The sequence below is a fragment of the Solanum stenotomum genome, chromosome 12 (assembly GCF_019186545.1).
Source record: "Solanum stenotomum isolate F172 chromosome 12, ASM1918654v1, whole genome shotgun sequence".
In the NCBI taxonomy this organism is placed as follows: Eukaryota; Viridiplantae; Streptophyta; class Magnoliopsida; order Solanales; family Solanaceae; genus Solanum; species Solanum stenotomum.
In genome coordinates, this window is record NC_064293.1 from 32913439 (window position 1) to 32931531 (window position 18093).

The window sequence follows — 18093 nt, forward strand, 5'->3', positions numbered from 1 at the left end:
TTTTTTTATTAAGAATCTTCACCAATTCTATAGATTTCCCTATTACACCCTCAATATTCCAAAATCCAACTCTAAGCCTAGCGATTCTCTTGCCACCCTTGGTTTCCGCCCTCATCCCCATTCGAGAGTGCGATCTTACTCTACCATTATTTACCAAAGTCATAACACACTATGACAAACAAAAAATCAAAATAAATAATGGAAAACTAAATCACCTAATAAATAAGCAAGCTAAACAAGAAATTATATGATATGTAGTGTCATTGACAATTAATACAAGTGAGTTATTTTTTTGGATTGGGATTAGGATTGGTAAAAGAAAAATAGAAGATAAAAAGAATTGGGATTGGGATTGGGATTGGTAAAAGAAAAATAGGAAGTAGATTCTAGTTAAATCTCATTCTTAACTTCTTCAAAACAATTAGTGACCTCTAGTGCCATTACTCTTTCTTTTGTGGTCGTTTTATCTATTACAACAAAAAGACTGGAACCGGCCCGAAATCTCAGAACCTAAAACCCCAACAAAGCCCTTTTAGCATTTCACCGGTAGGAACACATCTCTCTCAGAGTTTTCCCCGATCCGAAAATGGCCACTTTCGCCGCCAGGTCCGTCCTCCGCTCTGCCACTTCCTCCGCCAGAACCGCTTCCACGAGATTCGCCGCCGGTGCCAAGCCCAAGGCCGCTCCTTCTCCCTTTCGCATGCCCACTCAAAAACCCCTTGCTGCTCGCATTTTCAGGTCACGGAGTAAACACGATGTTATATTTTGTATATTTCATCGATTAATTGAGTATTAATATTGTGACAAGATATTGAAGTTTTTGAATTTGGCAATTTATATGAAGGTCGCCTGTTGAAATGAGTTGTGCAGTGGAAACTATGCTTCCTTATCACACTGCCACTGCTACTGCGTTGCTGACTTCAATGCTCTCTGCTACTCCTCGGAGTTATGGTTGGACTCTTGAAGGTATATTTTCATATGCCTTCATTTTGCACTTCTTATATTGATCTATGCTTGTTATATAAATGATTTTGTTTGTATGTTGTCTGTGAAGGTGTGGAATTGTAGTTGTTTCGCCTTAAATTATGTTTTCTTAGGTTACAATGAGATTGTACTATGTATTGATTTGACTGTTTTGCCAGTGAACTAAAATGTGTGGCTTTACATGTTCTCTGTTACTCTCAGTTTTATCCTTTGAGTCGAGTGGTAGGCGATATGTAGGTAGCGTTTGCATACTATTGCTTTACAATCCTGAAATGTGGGCATTTATTGTAGCTTTGAACTTCAAAAGAAGTTTTTTGACCCTCCAACTCCCTCCCTCCCTTCGCGATGAGAGAATAAGTGGTGATGAACAAAAAGTATGTGTATTGGGCAATAGATTTAATTGAATTATTTTGTTAATACCAAATTATTTAGGAATGTTCATTTCACCTTTTTTCTGCAAAACATCAAAGGACTCTATTTATTGATAAATTCAATTGTTTTAACTTTTAAAATTCAGTTTTTATGCAACAGCCACAGTTTTTACTACATGTTACTTCCTCTTCCTCCAGTAAAGGTAAACAATGCATATTCTTTGATCTTGTAGGGCAAAAGAGGACTAGATGAAGATCATGAAATGAAGTTCAAGTTATACGAATATCTTCTTATGCCGGAGTTTTAAGTAACTTGTAGCAGTTTTTTCTTTTTCCTTTTTTTAGTTTCACTTAGGGTTGATGAGGAACATCACATCTGAGATTTTTCATACATAATTAAGCTTGAATTTGCTGAAAACTTGTGGATTTGCCTAGTAAAAGATGTTAGTATCTGCAGAAAAAGGATCATCTTGGTTTATGCTGCCATTCTTTTTCTTTCCCCAGTGTTGAAGAACGACTTAATCATTACTTTCCGTCCAAATATCTAGACAAATTTGAGTATTAAATTTATGTGAGGATGCAGCTTTTCATAATCATAAATATTACTGAAATGCTGTTCATTGTGTACTGACACTTATTGATAATTGAATTGACCTCTAATGTATGTTAGAGTTGCAATTTCTGATACTGTAGTATGTCTTTTTGCCTTCTTTTACCTTTCTAATCTCTGAAGAAATTTCGGCAGTCGCTAACTCCCAACTGAAACTCCTTTAGTTATTATGACTTCAGCTTGCATTCCTAAAAAAAGATATACTTTGACATAGTGTTAGGACTTGAAATGTGCATTTAAATAATTCGTGTTGTCTGATTGTAGATTGATATCGAAATACCTATTTCTTGCAGATTTGTGAATCATGCAGCTGGTATTGATTGTTGATGAGTTAATTTCATAATAAGCTTCAAGAAAACTGAATCAGATAGTCTGTGGGACCAAAAGTTGCTTAGATATGAATTTTGAATTTCCAGTTGTAGTTGTTAAGTTGTCAGCATCATTCTAATACTTGGTGTTTAATCAGATTGCAATGATGATGTATGATGAATGTCAGAGAGTTCAAGCGAAGTTTTATATCCATGCAGTCTAAGCAAATGATAAGTAGAGTACTGAATGAGAACTTGGGACTCTTAGCTTTCTGTGAATTCTGGCTTCTTTTGGACTGTATTTTGGTATCTAGACGTTGGAGTCCTGTGGAAGCTCATTGTTATTAGATTTTGAGAGATGTTTAAAGCCTTAATTTGTCTCAAAAATGTTTTTATACAGGCCTTAATAATGTCATCTTTAACCTCTGGTGTTTTATTGACCATATTTTTAGTTTCTTGGGAGTATTTGTTTGAACTTTGAAGCATCTAAAATTATATATTTGCTCCAAGTTGCTATTCTTGCGTGATTATAAATTGATGTGAAGATACTAGCATTTGATTGAGTTGGTGCCTTAGATAAAATTCCAGATAACTGAATTGGATAGGCTGAAGGCTTCTTGCTTAGCTTACAATTGTTTCCTTTCTCATTTAATGTTAGTTTAATCATGCTTAGGGTCATTCTAATACTTGGTATTTAATCAGATTGCAATGATGATCTATGATGAATGTCGGAAGGTTCAAGCGAAGTTTAATGTCCACACACTCTTGAGAGAATGTCTGAAAAATAGAGTACTGTATGAGCTCTGATGAAGAAATATATATTTTCTTCTGTGACTGTCTTTGAATTATCATTCTTATCTCTTCCCATTTGACCTGTTCCAGTAAATTCTGGCTTCTTTGGAGGCAGATGCACTTTATTTGTTCAACCCCCTTTAAAGCTTCTAGTGCTTATGACACTATACGAGAAAAATGAGTAGAAGTCAAGGTATCAGATTTATCATATCTTTACCAGTTTAAATGAAATAAATCAATCTTCTATCTTTGATTTAGCTATATTCTTGCCAAATCTGTGGAAAGTTGTAAGTTTTGTCGGGGAAGTTATACGCATCCTTGGATACATTCAAATTCTGAAGAATGTAATATGTGGGTTCTTCGACTGAGCTAAATTTTGACGTTGGGTGGTATTCCTTATAATGTGCATCTGCCTCTGATTTCAAATTTGATGAATACGTAATGTTCCTAAAGTCTGATTTGAAGTAAATAATCTAGTGCAAGATTTTCTTCAATTGCCAAATCAAGAAACTGAATGTCTAGAATGGTGACAGCAGAGTAGTTGAGGTTAAATTCCAAGTGTTAACTTAGCTTTCACTTCCTTTCAGTTTGAAGATTTTGGGTCTTCCCTATTTATGCTATGAATTCCCTATAAGACTGTTAACTTCGACTCCTTCGCATGCCTCTCTCCCCACTCCTTAACTGACTTCTGATTGTTATTATATGGGTAATTTACTTGGGTTATATCTGTTGCATTCCTCAAGTATTCCCTTTGTTCTTGCATTGTAGATGGATGATTGTTAAAATGTTTTGGGACGTGGTGAATGTCCAATGGATCTACATTGATGACGTAACACTAGAGCTCGAATGTATTTTGGAGTGAAATGATGATCTTTGCTTTCCTTGGCACACAGTAGGGTTTCATTACCAAAAAGAGAGACGTATAATTCGTTTCTATATTATAAATAGATGTCTTGGTAGAATATTTAACTATTCATTATTCAAGTATCTGCAATGATGCTAATGAAGTTTCTCTCCTTTTCTTTTTCCGTTTATTTCAAATTCAGTTCTCCTTTGGTAATAATAACTCTTGGTCTTTTCATTGATAGCTTTACATTCACCCAGTGAAGTTAAACTACGGGTCTTAGAGAAGTAGAAAAATTATCCAAAAATGTGGGATTGTAAATATTAGAGTTACAAGGACGACAAGGGTAAAACAATCTGCTTTCTCCTTAAGCATTTGAATATTATGTATACACAATTAGTCATCTTGAATGGCGTATGGTTTGGGTCCTCGAGTCAATTAAACAAGCAAACAGATAAGAATAGATGGACCCCAAAACATCACTTGTAGAGTATGTATTGGAGAGAAATTTTATTACTCATTTTTTTGAGTAAAAACATTCACACTTGTTATTAACGCCATTTATTTATGAATGGAATTTTTCAGTATAATGTAAACAGAGTCCAGAGAGGAAACAGTATATTATCAATATCACCACAATGAGATTTGGCAGTTAATTAAGAAGTGAAAACTACCCAACTTTGAAATCTTTTAATGGAGTTTCGATTTCTGAGATGGCGTATTACGATCCATGAAGAGAGTGAAACCCATTACCCATATAGAACAAGGAAAAATAATATAATAGTAATAGAAAATTAGCAGGGGAACATAATCTAAGTCAGAAAATGGACTGAAAGCAAGATATATTAATACTAATAACAAGTTATACCCAGCTTAACACACTCTTGATAAGGTGAATCCTTTTTACAAGGAACCGACATTAGATTAGTCCTACCACATATTAAGAATCTTCAACGCAACAACTAATTTATTGAGTGAGATTTGTATATCAAAAACAGATACCCACAAAAGCAAATTTACCCTATAGCACCCACCTTAGTTATGTAAACCCACTTCTATTCTTCGACATTCACCAACTCGTACTCAACCAAGGACAAATTGTTTTCTTCATTGACCACAAAAGTTGCAGGCTCACCAGCCTCAATACGGCCCCATTTATCAACATTTAGCCTCATAGATCCCTTAAACATGTCAATCTTCGCATTCCGAATTATGATTGTGGCATCTGGCTTCATCAAGTCAACTGCAAAGAAGTCGAAGATGTCACCACAAACAAGTTAAGCTTCCCCCTGAATCCCTTGAGCAAAAATATATATTCAGGAGATACAACAATTTTGTAAACATTTAGGTATATCACAGTCGCAAGAAGTAGCACTGGGAAAGCATCCTCTCATTCCTCGCTACATAAAATGTCAAAGCTGTGACTAAAAAATATGTTTTTCCCTCTTTTCCGGGAGGCAAAATCTGATAATTCATATTTGATCATGAAGAAACAAAAACAAAGTTGCACAGTAAAAGCAAAAACTGAAGGAAACACACCCTTTATCCACAAAATCACATTAATAGAACTTCATTCTATACTAAATATCATGTTAATCTGACTCAGACAAAAGCATTGAAAACTAAACAGTCAATCAACAAGTTAACAATTCTAGTCACCACCTTAACAAGCTTCAAAATCAAACAATATTTTAAACTAAAGTGCTTGTCAATTCCTGCTTAATATTTCTTGGACTACCATGTAGAACAGAGCCATGAATACCTTACCAAGTAATGTGAACTTTGAACTCTACAACAGGTTAACTAATACTTCCACTTGAACACGGAACCAGAACTGGAAATGTTTTTATGTATCGGACATTAGGGTCTGAATTCAATAGGAGTCTGGTGTGAATTTACATTTCCTTTATAGGCAAACAGAAAATCTAGAAGCCTAAACCATGAATATATTTTAGAGATAAATGGTGAACCCGTCTAGAAAACACCTGAGTGGTGAGGCTTTTACACTTGTAAAAGAAGGTAGTGGCTATTTAACAATTTAACTTAATCGTATCTCGCTTTAGAAGCTGATCACCTACAAATCATCTAATTTCAATACTTATCCAACTTCTTCCACATTTCTCACTCCCCACGTATCCCGTGAATATCAACTTGTCAGAATCCCTCTGATTACTCTACACTCTCAAAGATCAATTCCTTCCCTCATTCAACCCTCTTTACTTCTTTCAGACAATCACCACCATAAATCACAATAAAGCAGTCGCAAAGACATCACCCAGCAAAAATCAGACAAACCAATAAAGGAACAAGATGTTTATTCCATCATTGGTCTCACATCCTTTCTCAATACAAAAGATGAATGCCTTTTCGGCATGAGGAAAGGAACACTGGAATGAGTAGGCTAAGGTTCATTAGCAAGTGAGGGTAGGTGGAAGAAGGGTTTAGATTTTCCTTTTGAAAACTAGTCAAAAATGAAAAGTGTATCTACAGAAGTTCTTTTTTTTTAAAAAGAAAAATGAATTGAAAAAGTAAAACAGAACTCATATCTCTAAAACTGAAATGTTTTTATTTCAAACACTGCCTTATCATTCCAAAGTGATGGGTGTCGAACAGGCAAAAAGTTTTGTTCTTCTATATGCGGTTTGACTAGGTGACAAAACTAATTGCACCAGCACTTCACCCCTACAACAAAATGTTAATGCAACTCCTATCTTTTCCATATGGTGAAATCCATCACCCGGAACCCCCTAACCATAAGTCCAGCCACGACTATTTCCCACTTTGCTCCCATGAATACTCGAACCAGAACCTTATAGTTAGATGTGGGTGGCTTTTAAGTTTTAACACTTTGTTATCCCTCTCTTGTTAATACAGTTCCACTCAATAAACTACACAAACATATATCTCTTTTTGATTTTTGAAAAGATAGTACATAAAAAATGCAGATTCACATAAAAAAAGCACACTTTTGGATCCCTTAGAACATACATCTATAACTGCATCCTAATAACTAGTCTTATTTTCAATCACAACCCACCCTCCTCTGACCGAATTATCGATCAATAAAAACCATAATCTACAAACCACATAAAATCAAACAGATCACGAAAATGTCAAAAAAAGACCCAATTTTTCGACTCAAAATTGCAAACAAAAGTGATGAACATAAATCCATAGATGGGTAAGGAACAAACCTTGATCGTTACGAGCAGTGAGAAGAATGGATCCAGTTTCATCCCCAACAAGACATTCAGCGATGCGAGTATTCTGTTGAGGGCGTGCTGGAACACGTAACGATGATGGGTTCCTAGGTTTCTTACTGAGTACTGTGTTGGCATTCACAATCTTAACAGTAAGATTGTGACCGGTTGTTCCTGGTTTCAACTGATCTACTTTGGTGAAAACTGGCTTTCTCATCGCTGGCTTCGCCGCCGTGTTTGCTCCACCGGAATTAGCCTGTTGTCGGTTACCGGATCTTGTTGCCATTTTGGTTTGAGAAATGGTTGAACAAAATTCTTTGATTTTTTTGAGAGATCGGTTTTTCTAACCCTAACCCTAATCGTGAATTCAGGAATTGAAGAAAATGGATTTGCTTGAATGGTTTGCCGTATGTGGCGTTCACGCTACCAAAGAGGCGACGTCGTTTCGGTCTGCTTATAAGGTAACTACCCCTTTTGGCTTTTTAATTGCAATTATTTCATAAACTCTTTTCAAATGCATACCTAATAAGAAATATTATCCATTATGAGCTAATTTAGTTGGTGTAACCTATAAATTAACAAGTGGTCTCCCCAAAAATTCACGAATTGTTTGATAGCTGGATAAGAATAAAGTTATTCATATATTACTTTTTTATAATTTTATATGACATTTAATAGGTAGATAAAAATTAAAATATTTATGTAAAAAATTAAAATTACAAGGTTTGATATATTTATTGGGAGAGATGATAAGGTGTGATTTAAAATAAAATCAAAATTGAATTGACCCAAAAGTCAAGTCATATTGTCATTGCAGTAAATACAACCACTCAATACTGAAGTAGGTAATACTTTTCACTCAACTCAGCTTTAATGAAAATGAAATAATCAAATCAATAATTAGTAATTTATTAAAAAAGTAATCTATTTTTATATTTGAGAATAATGAAACTTTTCACTTACCTTCCTAAATGTTACTAGTATATCAGTTTCAATTATTGTGTCGCTATTTTTAAAATATATTCAAAAAAAATTAAAAAGAAATTTATTACTATTTATCTTTAAAGTGACATTCTTTTTATAACCATAAATGACATATTTAAAATAATAAGTTTTGAAGTTATATAATATAGAGATATTATGATGTGTTTAATATTATAAATTTAATTTTTTTAAATTTCAGTTTAAACTTCATATTCACTAAAATAATTTTATATAAATCATGATAGAAAAATATAATATTTTTAAATTACTTTTTCTATTTCAAAACAAATATCGTCTTAACTCATTTCACGTCCAATAAAAATAATAATCAATATAAGTATAATTTATAAGTTATCCATATTTCGTTACTCATAGATATTACCTGAGTATTAAGAAGAAATATTTCTTTAAAATAAAAGTATAGCTAAAATTCATCGGGTAAATAGGGATCTGTAATAATAACAAGTGTTTGAAAAATCTAACAATATATTTCACTACGTAAACTCCTGCCACCTGTCATCCCCTGCAATCTCTTACACACAAATAGTTTGTTTGGATTTATATGTCAAATTTTGATTTTAGGCTTAAAAAATAATGATTAATATAATAAAATATAAATTGAAGGTTCCAAATAAATTAAGAGAAAAATATTCTACTTGAAATGAAAAATAAAAATATTTGATAAGTAAATCTAAAGGAAGATAGTATCCCTTTAATCTTCTCATCAATAACCAGAACCACCATAACCACTTCCTCCTTAAGCATTAAACAAATGCACAATTATTATACTAAAATAAAATTTATGAGAGCATCACCAGCAAAGAGAAAAAAAAAGTCAAAACAGTGTTCTATTTTCAAATTTCAACATCCATAGATAAATAAATTATGGATTAATTTAATTCCATCAATATTTTAAAAATAATTAATTTTTAGTTTCCTTTTTGTGCTTTTATTCTTCATTTTCAGCTCAAATCCATCTCTCTCTCCCTCTTCCCTTTTCTCCTCTCTTTCTCCATGGATTCCGATTTCTGGACCTCTCGTCTTGCAGCTGCTAAACGTCAGTTAAATTTACAGCAAAACCATTCCTACAATCATCAAACTTCTCAACTGGGTTTGTTTTTTCTTCTCTTTTGGATTTATTTTTTTTTCATTCATTGATCTGTAAAAAAAAATGAGATTTTTTTTCTGTTTATTTAAAAACATAGCAATTAATTTTGTATGATTTGTGTTGAAGTAGATAGGCTGAGCATCGATGATTTCGAGGTTGAAGAAGAGGTCCGACCCGATTTTCCATGCCCGTATTGTTATGAGGATTTTGATATTGCCTCTCTTTGTTCACATCTCGAAGAGGAACATTCTTGCGAGTCCAGAGTAACTGTAAGTTTCTTTCCAAATCATTATATCTAACTAGATGTATCTGTTTTTGATTTATTGTTTGGATTTGCTTATTTGATTTTGGGTAAATACAAATTTGAATATGAGGCTTCTTTCCATTTCCCTGAAATAAGTGGCTTGTATGTAAAGAAGACATATACAGGGTAAAAATCTGGTAAAGGTACAATCTTGGTTGATTGGTCACTGATTACTCTTACATAAGCTATAGGAAGATATTTGAACCATTGGTTTGACAGAAGAAAAGTTTTCTGTTTGCTTAAAATCTATACCAGATTAACTTTCCATCGCTTAGATGCTGGCAGGAATTGGTGGTATATTTTTCCCCGGCGCATCAGTAACAGAGCTTGAGTTAGATCTTGGCACATGCAAGTTGCAACAATGAAACTGCAAGGTCTTATTTTTCTTGTTGATAGGTCAAAATTTTCATTAGTAAACACCAAGTCAGTGTCAAAGAATTTGTAAAAGTTGTGTACATGACTAAGCCTAAATTATCCTTGTAATAGTTTTGTATGAATATCTTTGGTATAACTTCATTTCTTCAGAGTGGTGGTTAGACAAACATTTTTGTATGTGGTAGAGTAGTGGAAAGTCAAGAACGCCCACATTCAGAAGATGAATGTAGTGGAGATGATGATACTCAGATGAATGTGTGGGCACACTAGGAGAGACATGATCACGAATGAAGTTTTATGGGGCAAGGTGGGAGTGGCATCCATGACGGACAAGACGAGGGAAGAGAGATTGAGATGATTCACGCATGTGAAGAGGAGGTGAGTGGATGCGCTAGTTAGGAGGTGAGAAGGTGAGAGATTGACTATAGCAAAAGTTAGGAGGTAGATCGAAAATGGCTTGGGAGGTGATTAGACTTAGACATGGCATAACTTCAGCTTACAGAGGAATGATCCTAGATAGGAAGGTATGGAGGTCGAGGATTAGAGTAGAATGTTAGTAGGTAGCTAAGTGTGGCCGCTCGTTAGGTGGGAGAGGGAGGGGGCTAGCCTCATATACTCTTGTCTGTATTTAGTTGTAGTATTTTGTAATCACGCAGTATCTTTTTTTCATTGTCTTTTGCCATCTGTTGTTCCATATTGTTTTGTGGCATGACATTTTGCTGTCATTTCTTTTTCTTCTTGCGACCCTATTCTGAATAACTTCACTTTTTGAGCCGAGTAACTTCATATCTTCTCCGGTACACACTCAAGACTTTATTTGACGCTGCCAAATGCTTCCTCAAGGTTTATGATATCATTTAGACACCCCCGGGGGTTAGCTCAATTGGCAAAAGTTAGGGAACTAGCTCAATTGGAAAAAGTTCGGGAACTTGTATATTAGCTCACAAGTTTGGGTCTATGCCAAGCGAACTAAGTCCATATTTAAGTGGAGAAGGGTAGAGGGGATCTCCCATCATCCCCAACTTTCGAAGGCTGTGGTTGGGCTAAAGATTTGGCTCCAGGCAAATTTCTCGATCATAAAAAAAAGTATATCATGTAAAGATCCTGCTTTTTTCTCCTTACACATATATGTTCATAGTAAAAATACAGCTTTTCTTTTCGCATCTCCTATTCATAAATCCAAATTGATTCTATGTTATTGTTGTAGTGTCTTCTAAGTTTACGCATTACCACCCTTTCTCAAATTTTCATCGTGCGTCCATCCAGGTCACACACAGCGTTACGGGCATGATGCATTGCACGGAAGCAGCCCTTAGCAGTTCGTATTACTTTTAATATCTTTTTTTTTCTTATAATTGGAAAAAAGGCAATCTATGTCTCTCTTTTGAAAGAGACTCTCTCTCTCTCTCTCNTGTGGTTGGGCTAAAGATTTGGCTCCAGGCAAATTTCTCGATCATAAAAAAAGTATATCATGTAAAGATCTAAAGATTTGGCTCCAGGCAAATTTCTCGATCATAAAAAAATGTATATCATGTAAAGATCCTACTTTTTTCTCCTTACACATATATGTTCATAGTAAAAATAAAGCTTTTCTTTTCGCATCTCCTGTACATAAATCCAAATTGATTCTATGTTATTGTTGTAATGTCTTCTAAGTTTATGCATTACCACCCTTTCTCAAATTTTCATCGTGCGTCCATCCAGGTCACACACAGCGTTACGGGCATGATGCATTGCAAGGAAGCAGCCCTTAGCAGTTCGTATTACTTTTAATATCTTTTTTTTCTTATAATTGGAAAAAAGGCAATCTATCTCCCTTTGCTAGGCATGTTGCAATTCCTTATTATAACATCAAAAAGCTTGATAAGACATAATACTCCAACCTCTAGAAGGCACTTCGCCTAATTTGAAATACATGTAGGTGATGCCAGCCATGTCGGAGTTGAGCCAAGGTCAGGATTTAATATCAAATATTTTCAGTCCTCTATATAGATATCATATGGCCAGCATGCGTTTGTAACCTTCACAATTTTCATAGGATGGTTACACTGCTGACGTTATTCTAATAGTGGATTTAAGGTTTATGTGTTGCACTAATATTGGGATGACCAAAATTATCCTTGTGATTGTAGTTGAGAAATTAATCAAACAGCCTCTTTGTCTTTGATCTCATATCTCCAATCAGAGGATATTTGAGTTACAGCGTTGAAGTTATTAGTTGGATGTCACTCCTTTCTGTGCTATGTGCTGAAGAAGAACATTAGAAGATTAGAACAAGTTGTCTGTTCCACTCATTTTGGGCATGCTTCATTCAATACTCAATATTTTGTTCTATTAAAGTTGCTTAGTGCCTTCTGCCTTTCCAAGCTAGGAAAATTTTGCTCTTAATCAAGATTGAGTCTGGATTTTATTTCACTAAATTTTCTTAGTTCTTTAGTCTGCTTAGAGGCTAGATTACTCCTTTTTTTCATCTGCTCTAGTACCCGAGGAATATGTCGCCTTCAGTTTTTTTTCCTGTTCTTTTCTTACATTTGCATCCCACTTGTGGGACTATATTGGATATGTTGTTGTTGTCTTACCTTTCTAAATGCAATCTCTCCAGACGAACGTGATGATTACAGCATATAATGCTTGCAATGTTATTGTTTTTACCATCTAATTGTTCCTTGTATCTTATCTTGTAGTGAGTCTAACCTGCTGGATAAACATTTACCTATTCTGTATGCCTTCCATTGCAGGTCTGTCCCATTTGTTCTCATAAAGTTTCAAGGGACATGCTAAGTCATATTACAGTGCAACATGGACACTTACTGAGGATATCCTTTTCGATTTTGTCATTACTTTATAAAGATAACTTCTTGTTGAAACAGTATGCTGCAAATTCTTTCCCTGTAATAATTTCCTATCCGGGTGAAGTTTCTTTAACTCTGAAACACGTGCAGCGGCGCCGTAGATTACGTAAAGTTGCAATTCCTAGCAGCCAGGCACTTTCTCTACTAGGTAGAGATCTTCGTGAAGCTCATTTGCAGGTACTTTTAGGAGGCAGTGGATATCGATCAAGCACTGCAACATCAACCACTGCAGCGGCAGCCAATGACCCCTTCCTCTCATCTCTAGTTTTGAACTACCCCACATTTGAAGCAGAGGAAATTTCAAAATCTGTTTTATCCAGTGTTGAGGACTCTACTACAAAGAATGTGACATCACAACATATATGGAAGTTAAGGTAGTGATGCTAGTTATTTGTCTTTACAATTTAAATCTACCAAATTCTCCCATTGTATTTTTCAACTCTGTAGTTGAGGTTATAAAAATCTTAAAATGATATATTCGAAAGGTCTTCTATCTTACTGTCTTCATTTTCTTAAGTTTTGACCCTTCACTTAGTGCGGAAGAGAGAGAAAAGAGGATAAGACAGGCTACTGGAAGAGCTGTTTTCGTGCAAGATCTGTTTGCCTCTTCTCTGTTAGCTGACTAATTGGAGGAGTAAGTATTGCAATACAAGATAATAATTTAAGTTGAAAATTCAGATAAGGGGCATCTTTAGATAGTTTATCGATTCATTTTGTTGAAAAATCCAGTATGTCTAATTTGATGTTTTCTTGATGCAGCATAGTGATGCATAATCATCCATCTCCTCAAGTCCTCTCAATCAGAGATCTGGTCCCTGAGAAAGATAACTACCTAAGTTTGTTTTTCGCTTTAATGATATTGTGATATTGTAATTTGTAATCTAGGCATTGCAGAAAAGTAGTTTGACATGGCAAGAAGGATTTTAATCAGGACAGCAGCACTAGATGTGTACCAGCAGTGTTGCACCATTTGTTTTAATTATTTTTCCTTTATAGTTTTCCCCTTACTCTCACTGTTTTATTCTCTTGTGATACAAAGGAGAAAAAGAAAGTTTATTTCTCTAATATTTGTTGTCTTGTTCTTCCTCCCAGTGTTGTACACTCTTTTACAACTCCTAGCTTGATCTATAATTATTTCATGGACATCATTTATTAGCTGTATCATGTTGGGTAATGTCACTATCCCGCCTATGGCAAGACCCAGGGTTAGGTGGCCTGGGTCGGCATCATAATCAAATATGACATTTGCTTGGTTGACCGCTTTTGCTATCAGCTATAGCTTTTAGTAAGCGCTCCTCAATTGCAGGTGCAAGATCTAGCTGTCTGACCATTAATATCCAAAATTAAATGTGAGGAGTAGCAAAGTTTAGTGTCCTACTCTACTCAGATTGTCAAAGGCAAAATCTAACACTAAGATTGATTGCGGCCCGACATAAATGTGGTTAACCGATGGAGATAGACTTAAATAGAGCGACAATAATATTAAATTTAAAAATAAGGATTGGATTCCATTTTGGAAGTCATTTTGAGCCATCTCTTGGTAGTTGGTACCACTAGATACATTCCCAAAATTTATGTAATTATAGTTCACAATAATGATGATAATAATAATAATAATTAGAGGATAGATCTATGTTTAAGACCTAATTAACAAATCATATGAGCAGATGAATACATATAGTTTGAAAAAGATTGATACCTAATAAAACAAAGTTGCAACAGCCCAGCCAGCAATGGGACGGTCAGCAGTTACGCAGGTCGGTGCTGTACTAGATAGATAGAAAGCATTATGTGGTTGTTGGATGGAAAAAATAAAACAAAACAAATTTACTCAACTTGGTCCCATTTATTTTATTTTATTTTCATTTTATGTCATATTCGTAAATCGTAGGGTGTGCATCGATCGGTTCGGTTTGGTTTTATGTATTATCGGTTCGATTTGTCGGTTTTCAGGTTTTTAAATGCTAACCCAATAACAAATCAATAAGATATGTTTTATCGATTTTCGATTTATCTGTTTTTGGTCGTTATCGGTTCGGTTACCCAATAAGAAAATGTCCATATAATATTATATGACTTCTCACTTCTCTAAATGCTTTGATATAGTAAAACAAGAAAGATAATGAAAAATTGCATCAATAAGAGAAAATATAGTGCGAAGGCTATAATTACATGTCATCGCTAAAACATAGTATAAAATTTCTTATGTTAATCAAATTACAAGCCTTTACAAACTTGCAAAAGCTACGACCTACAATTACATACTAAAACTAAATTCAAATAGCTACAATTGCGAACCTAGTGTGAAGTGAGTAGAGTACTAATAATTTGATATAGTTATAATGTCTAGTTATATATTAAATTATTAATATCTAATATTTAGGAAGGTTAAAGTAGTAAATTATTACCGTTTTATTGGGTTATCGATTTATCCAATAACCGAAAAGTAAAAACAGATATCAAACCAATAACCCAATAACTTTTTTTTATAAACCCATTACAACCCCAATAACCCAATAATAATAACCCAATAACATTTTTTTGATTCGATTTATTGATCGATTCAATTTTTGCACACACCTAATATGTCAGATATGTGGATGCTATATTATAAAAGATGATAATCTTTTTTTTCTCACTTTTATGTTAATAGAATGAAAAGTTTCTCTCTATATATACAAGTGAGTCACACATAAAGGGGAGAGAATAATTAAGATCCCTCAGCTCTTAATTAAGGATCTCCAGTACAAAAAAAATTAAAATATTTTCTTCTTTAATAAATTTTACCTGCTTCTAAATTTAAATTGATTAGACCACAAAATATGAGACGAGAAACAAAAAAAAAAGGAATGAAGAAGAATTGAGGAGAGAGAAGTAGCTTAAAAGTAATGGTTTGAGAGTTGAGATATAAAAAGGGACAATTAGTTGAAAAGGTATCGCATCAAAATTAAACTAATAGTTTGACATTCATTTTTATTTCTTTTCCTGGTTATTATGTGAAGAAATATTATATTAATATACTCAAATAATTCTACACAATAAAAAAGGCTCACAACATCTTTATTTATAATAGGGATAAGGGTCTGAAAAATACCTCAACTTTGGTCGGATTTGCTGTTGCGATACTAAATTTTCGCAAGAACCTATTACCTCCCTAGACTATTTAATACCGTATATTTTACCCCCCTGAACTATTTAATAGTGTATTTTAAAGGTATATATGTGCCCACGTGGACACATCACTATTTATAATTTTACATTATTTTATATGTCCACGTGGACAAATATATATGTTTAAAATACGGTATTAAATAGTCTAGGGAGGTAATAGGTCCTCATGAAAGTTTAGTATCGCAATGACAAATCCGACCAAAGTTGGAATATTTTTCAAACCCTTATCCCTTTATAATACTACAAAACTTAATTTAACTAGGACAAATTATTATTCCAACAATATGCTTTAATATTGTTGTTGTGTTGTTCGTTGTAAATTTCCTCCCGTCTGCTAAAGTTCCCTAAATACATTATGGTTATTTAATCATAAATTAATCAAAAATAGTATGAACTTATTATCGCATATAATTAAACAAAAATGAGCATGTCAAAGTTTTTCTTTTTTTTTAAAAAAAAATACGTAAAGGAAAAATTACATAAATACACAATTTAAGACATCATAATCTCTAAATTGTAATTCCCTATCATTTACAAAAATTACAAAAATCCCCTCGGATACATCCCTATCCCCTCTCAGATACATCCCTATCTCTTTCGGATACATCCCTATCTCCTCTCGAACACATCTCTTTTATTAAGTAAATGTATCATTTGCAATGTATCGAACAACCAAGAAATATATTTGAGAACAATGAAAACTTTCTGGATATCATGTAAATTAGCTCCGAAATGTGTGGAATTTCTGTAAGTTAGACGTCAAGGTAAAATATTAATGTGGGGTCAATTGTCACAGTCCAGCATTATTGGGCCTAAACCACCAAGTGGATCAAATAAGCCCATCCAGGCCAGCCTATAAATCTCATTGATTATGAATTGATATTTGTATGTCCACGTCATTTCCACCAAAGATTTATCCCATTAAATAAAAAAAATTAAAAAATAATAATGCATTTTCCCTTGTTCCCTGTTTGGTCCTTTTTTCTATTTAAAAGCCCCCACTCTGTAAAACATCTCTATGCTCTTTCATCAAATATCTATCTGCAAAACATTAGAAACAAACAGTCCCCAAGTTGTTGTTTAGTTTTATGATCTTTTGGAAAAAACAAAATTTAAGGATGTTTGAATTGTTTGTGCTAGGATGTACTGGTGTTGTGATGTTCCTTCATGGAGCCAATTTCTTCTTCCATGCTCTCTCTCAACATATGGCAATTCGTTCTCTCAGGTACACTTTTTTACTTTTTATCAGATCAACGAGTTTAAATGGAGCGATATGAATAATCATCAAAATTTATATAATATGATTTTAATTAGATTTGATCTTCTATTATCGACAATCTTCGCAAATTTGAACGTTCAATTACCGTTAATTAAGTTTCCGAGTTAATTAGCTTGTTGACTATTTAATTTTAATATATGGTTTTTGAATTTTTTTTATTGGGTGCAGCTTCTTAGGATTTGTTGGTTGGTGAAGATGATGACGAACTAAAGTAAGGTTGCACCAACAGCTATGTTATTTTGTAAATATATTTCATTTTTTTTGTTTCTTTTACCTTTTATAAGACAAATGTTACTTATATTGTTGTAGACTTGTAGTCCCAATAGAAAATGGAAGAGAATACCTATGATGAGAAAATATATCATCTATATTGTAATCATTGAAAGGGCTTTTGCCATTATTTTAAGTGGTACAACCACCTTTCAATTATATCTACTGGGTCAGTTGTTTTGTATCTTATTATTTTACTGTCTTATTCTTATATAATCTTACCTTGACGCCTTGATTTTTTTTTTGAAAATTGAAGATATATTGAAATCAGTCTATTTTGTGCATAAAAGTAAGTTATGATTTGCATACATTTATCATCTTCAGATCTATGGTTATTCTTGTTGTACAACAACCTTAATTTCAACTCTTATTTTTTTAAAAAAAAATATTATATTGAAGACTAGTAGATTGACAACATGGTTTCTCTATAAAACATGTTCATGTCATCTCCTGACAGAATTATTCATAAAATTTTAACATGAATCGAAGTGCAATCTGCAAATGGATAAACAATGAATGTAATTGTAGTACCCTTAATTCTTATTTTCATATTTGTATCAGACTCGGTCACATTCATATTGATACAATTATTATTAAAAAAAATAGAGTATTTATTTTAATTGTATTTATACTAAATCAGA

General features: G+C 33.6%; 3 protein-coding genes and 1 long non-coding RNA gene across 13 annotated transcripts; 3 read left to right on the plus strand and 1 right to left on the minus strand.

Annotated features, from left to right (window-relative positions):
* The first annotated feature begins 462 nt into the window (after positions 1–462).
* Positions 463–3228, plus strand: LOC125848695 (protein NUCLEAR FUSION DEFECTIVE 6, mitochondrial-like). Of its 10 annotated transcripts, none has more exons than XR_007444547.1 (4): positions 463–738; positions 845–966; positions 1589–1663; positions 2976–3228. XR_007444547.1 is itself a non-coding variant. In XM_049528619.1 (4 exons), the coding sequence occupies exons 1-3, from the start codon at positions 587–589 to the stop codon at positions 2264–2266; spliced, it is 282 nt and encodes a 93-aa protein (XP_049384576.1). In that variant the 5' UTR covers positions 463–586; the 3' UTR covers positions 2267–2278; positions 2976–3228. The 10 variants fall into 10 exon arrangements, 5 of the variants coding, with proteins under 5 accessions (XP_049384576.1, XP_049384575.1, XP_049384572.1 ...); XR_007444544.1 differs by lacking the exon at positions 2976–3228 and adding an exon at positions 2259–2716 and having other exon boundaries at positions 1589–1670; XR_007444545.1 differs by lacking the exon at positions 2976–3228 and adding an exon at positions 2432–2716 and having other exon boundaries at positions 1589–1670.
* A 1521-nt stretch (positions 3229–4749) lies between these two features.
* On the minus strand, positions 4750–7538 carry LOC125848690 (uncharacterized protein At4g28440-like). Its single transcript, XM_049528610.1, has 2 exons — positions 7104–7538; positions 4750–5152 (listed from the first exon to the last, which is right to left on the minus strand). The coding sequence occupies exons 1-2, from the start codon at positions 7393–7395 to the stop codon at positions 4965–4967; spliced, it is 480 nt and encodes a 159-aa protein (XP_049384567.1). The 5' UTR covers positions 7396–7538; the 3' UTR covers positions 4750–4964.
* Positions 7539–9001: 1463 nt separating this feature from the next.
* Positions 9002–13806, plus strand: LOC125848681 (protein DEHYDRATION-INDUCED 19-like). Its single transcript, XM_049528600.1, has 6 exons — positions 9002–9204; positions 9331–9470; positions 12619–12696; positions 12817–13106; positions 13250–13366; positions 13492–13806. Exons 1-5 carry the CDS (start codon positions 9108–9110, stop codon positions 13356–13358), a joined length of 714 nt encoding a protein of 237 aa, XP_049384557.1. The 5' UTR covers positions 9002–9107; the 3' UTR covers positions 13359–13366; positions 13492–13806.
* Positions 13807–16888: 3082 nt separating this feature from the next.
* On the plus strand, positions 16889–17636 carry LOC125848700 (uncharacterized). Its single transcript, XR_007444548.1, has 2 exons — positions 16889–17128; positions 17351–17636. It is a non-coding gene; the product is annotated as an uncharacterized LOC125848700 (long non-coding RNA).
* The last annotated feature ends 457 nt before the right edge of the window (positions 17637–18093 follow it).

Bases quoted from the DNA above. Each gene is read 5' to 3' on its own strand.
- LOC125848695 (XM_049528615.1), top strand. From the start codon at position 587: ATGGCCACTTTCGCCGCCAGGTCCGTCCTCCGCTCTGCCACTTCCTCC. The intron at 739-844 runs GTCACGGAGTAA...ATTTATATGAAG, and splicing joins CTTGCTGCTCGCATTTTCAG to GTCGCCTGTTGAAATGAGTT. The intron at 967-2,975 runs GTATATTTTCAT...GTATTTAATCAG, and splicing joins TTATGGTTGGACTCTTGAAG to ATTGCAATGATGATCTATGA.
- LOC125848690 (XM_049528610.1), bottom strand. From the start codon at position 7,395: ATGGCAACAAGATCCGGTAACCGACAACAGGCTAATTCCGGTGGAGCA. The intron at 5,153-7,103 runs GTTTGTTCCTTA...ACTTCTTTGCAG, and splicing joins CACTGCTCGTAACGATCAAG to TTGACTTGATGAAGCCAGAT.
- LOC125848681 (XM_049528600.1), top strand. From the start codon at position 9,108: ATGGATTCCGATTTCTGGACCTCTCGTCTTGCAGCTGCTAAACGTCAG. The intron at 9,205-9,330 runs GTTTGTTTTTTC...GTGTTGAAGTAG, and splicing joins TCATCAAACTTCTCAACTGG to ATAGGCTGAGCATCGATGAT. The intron at 12,697-12,816 runs ATATCCTTTTCG...ACTCTGAAACAC, and splicing joins AACATGGACACTTACTGAGG to GTGCAGCGGCGCCGTAGATT.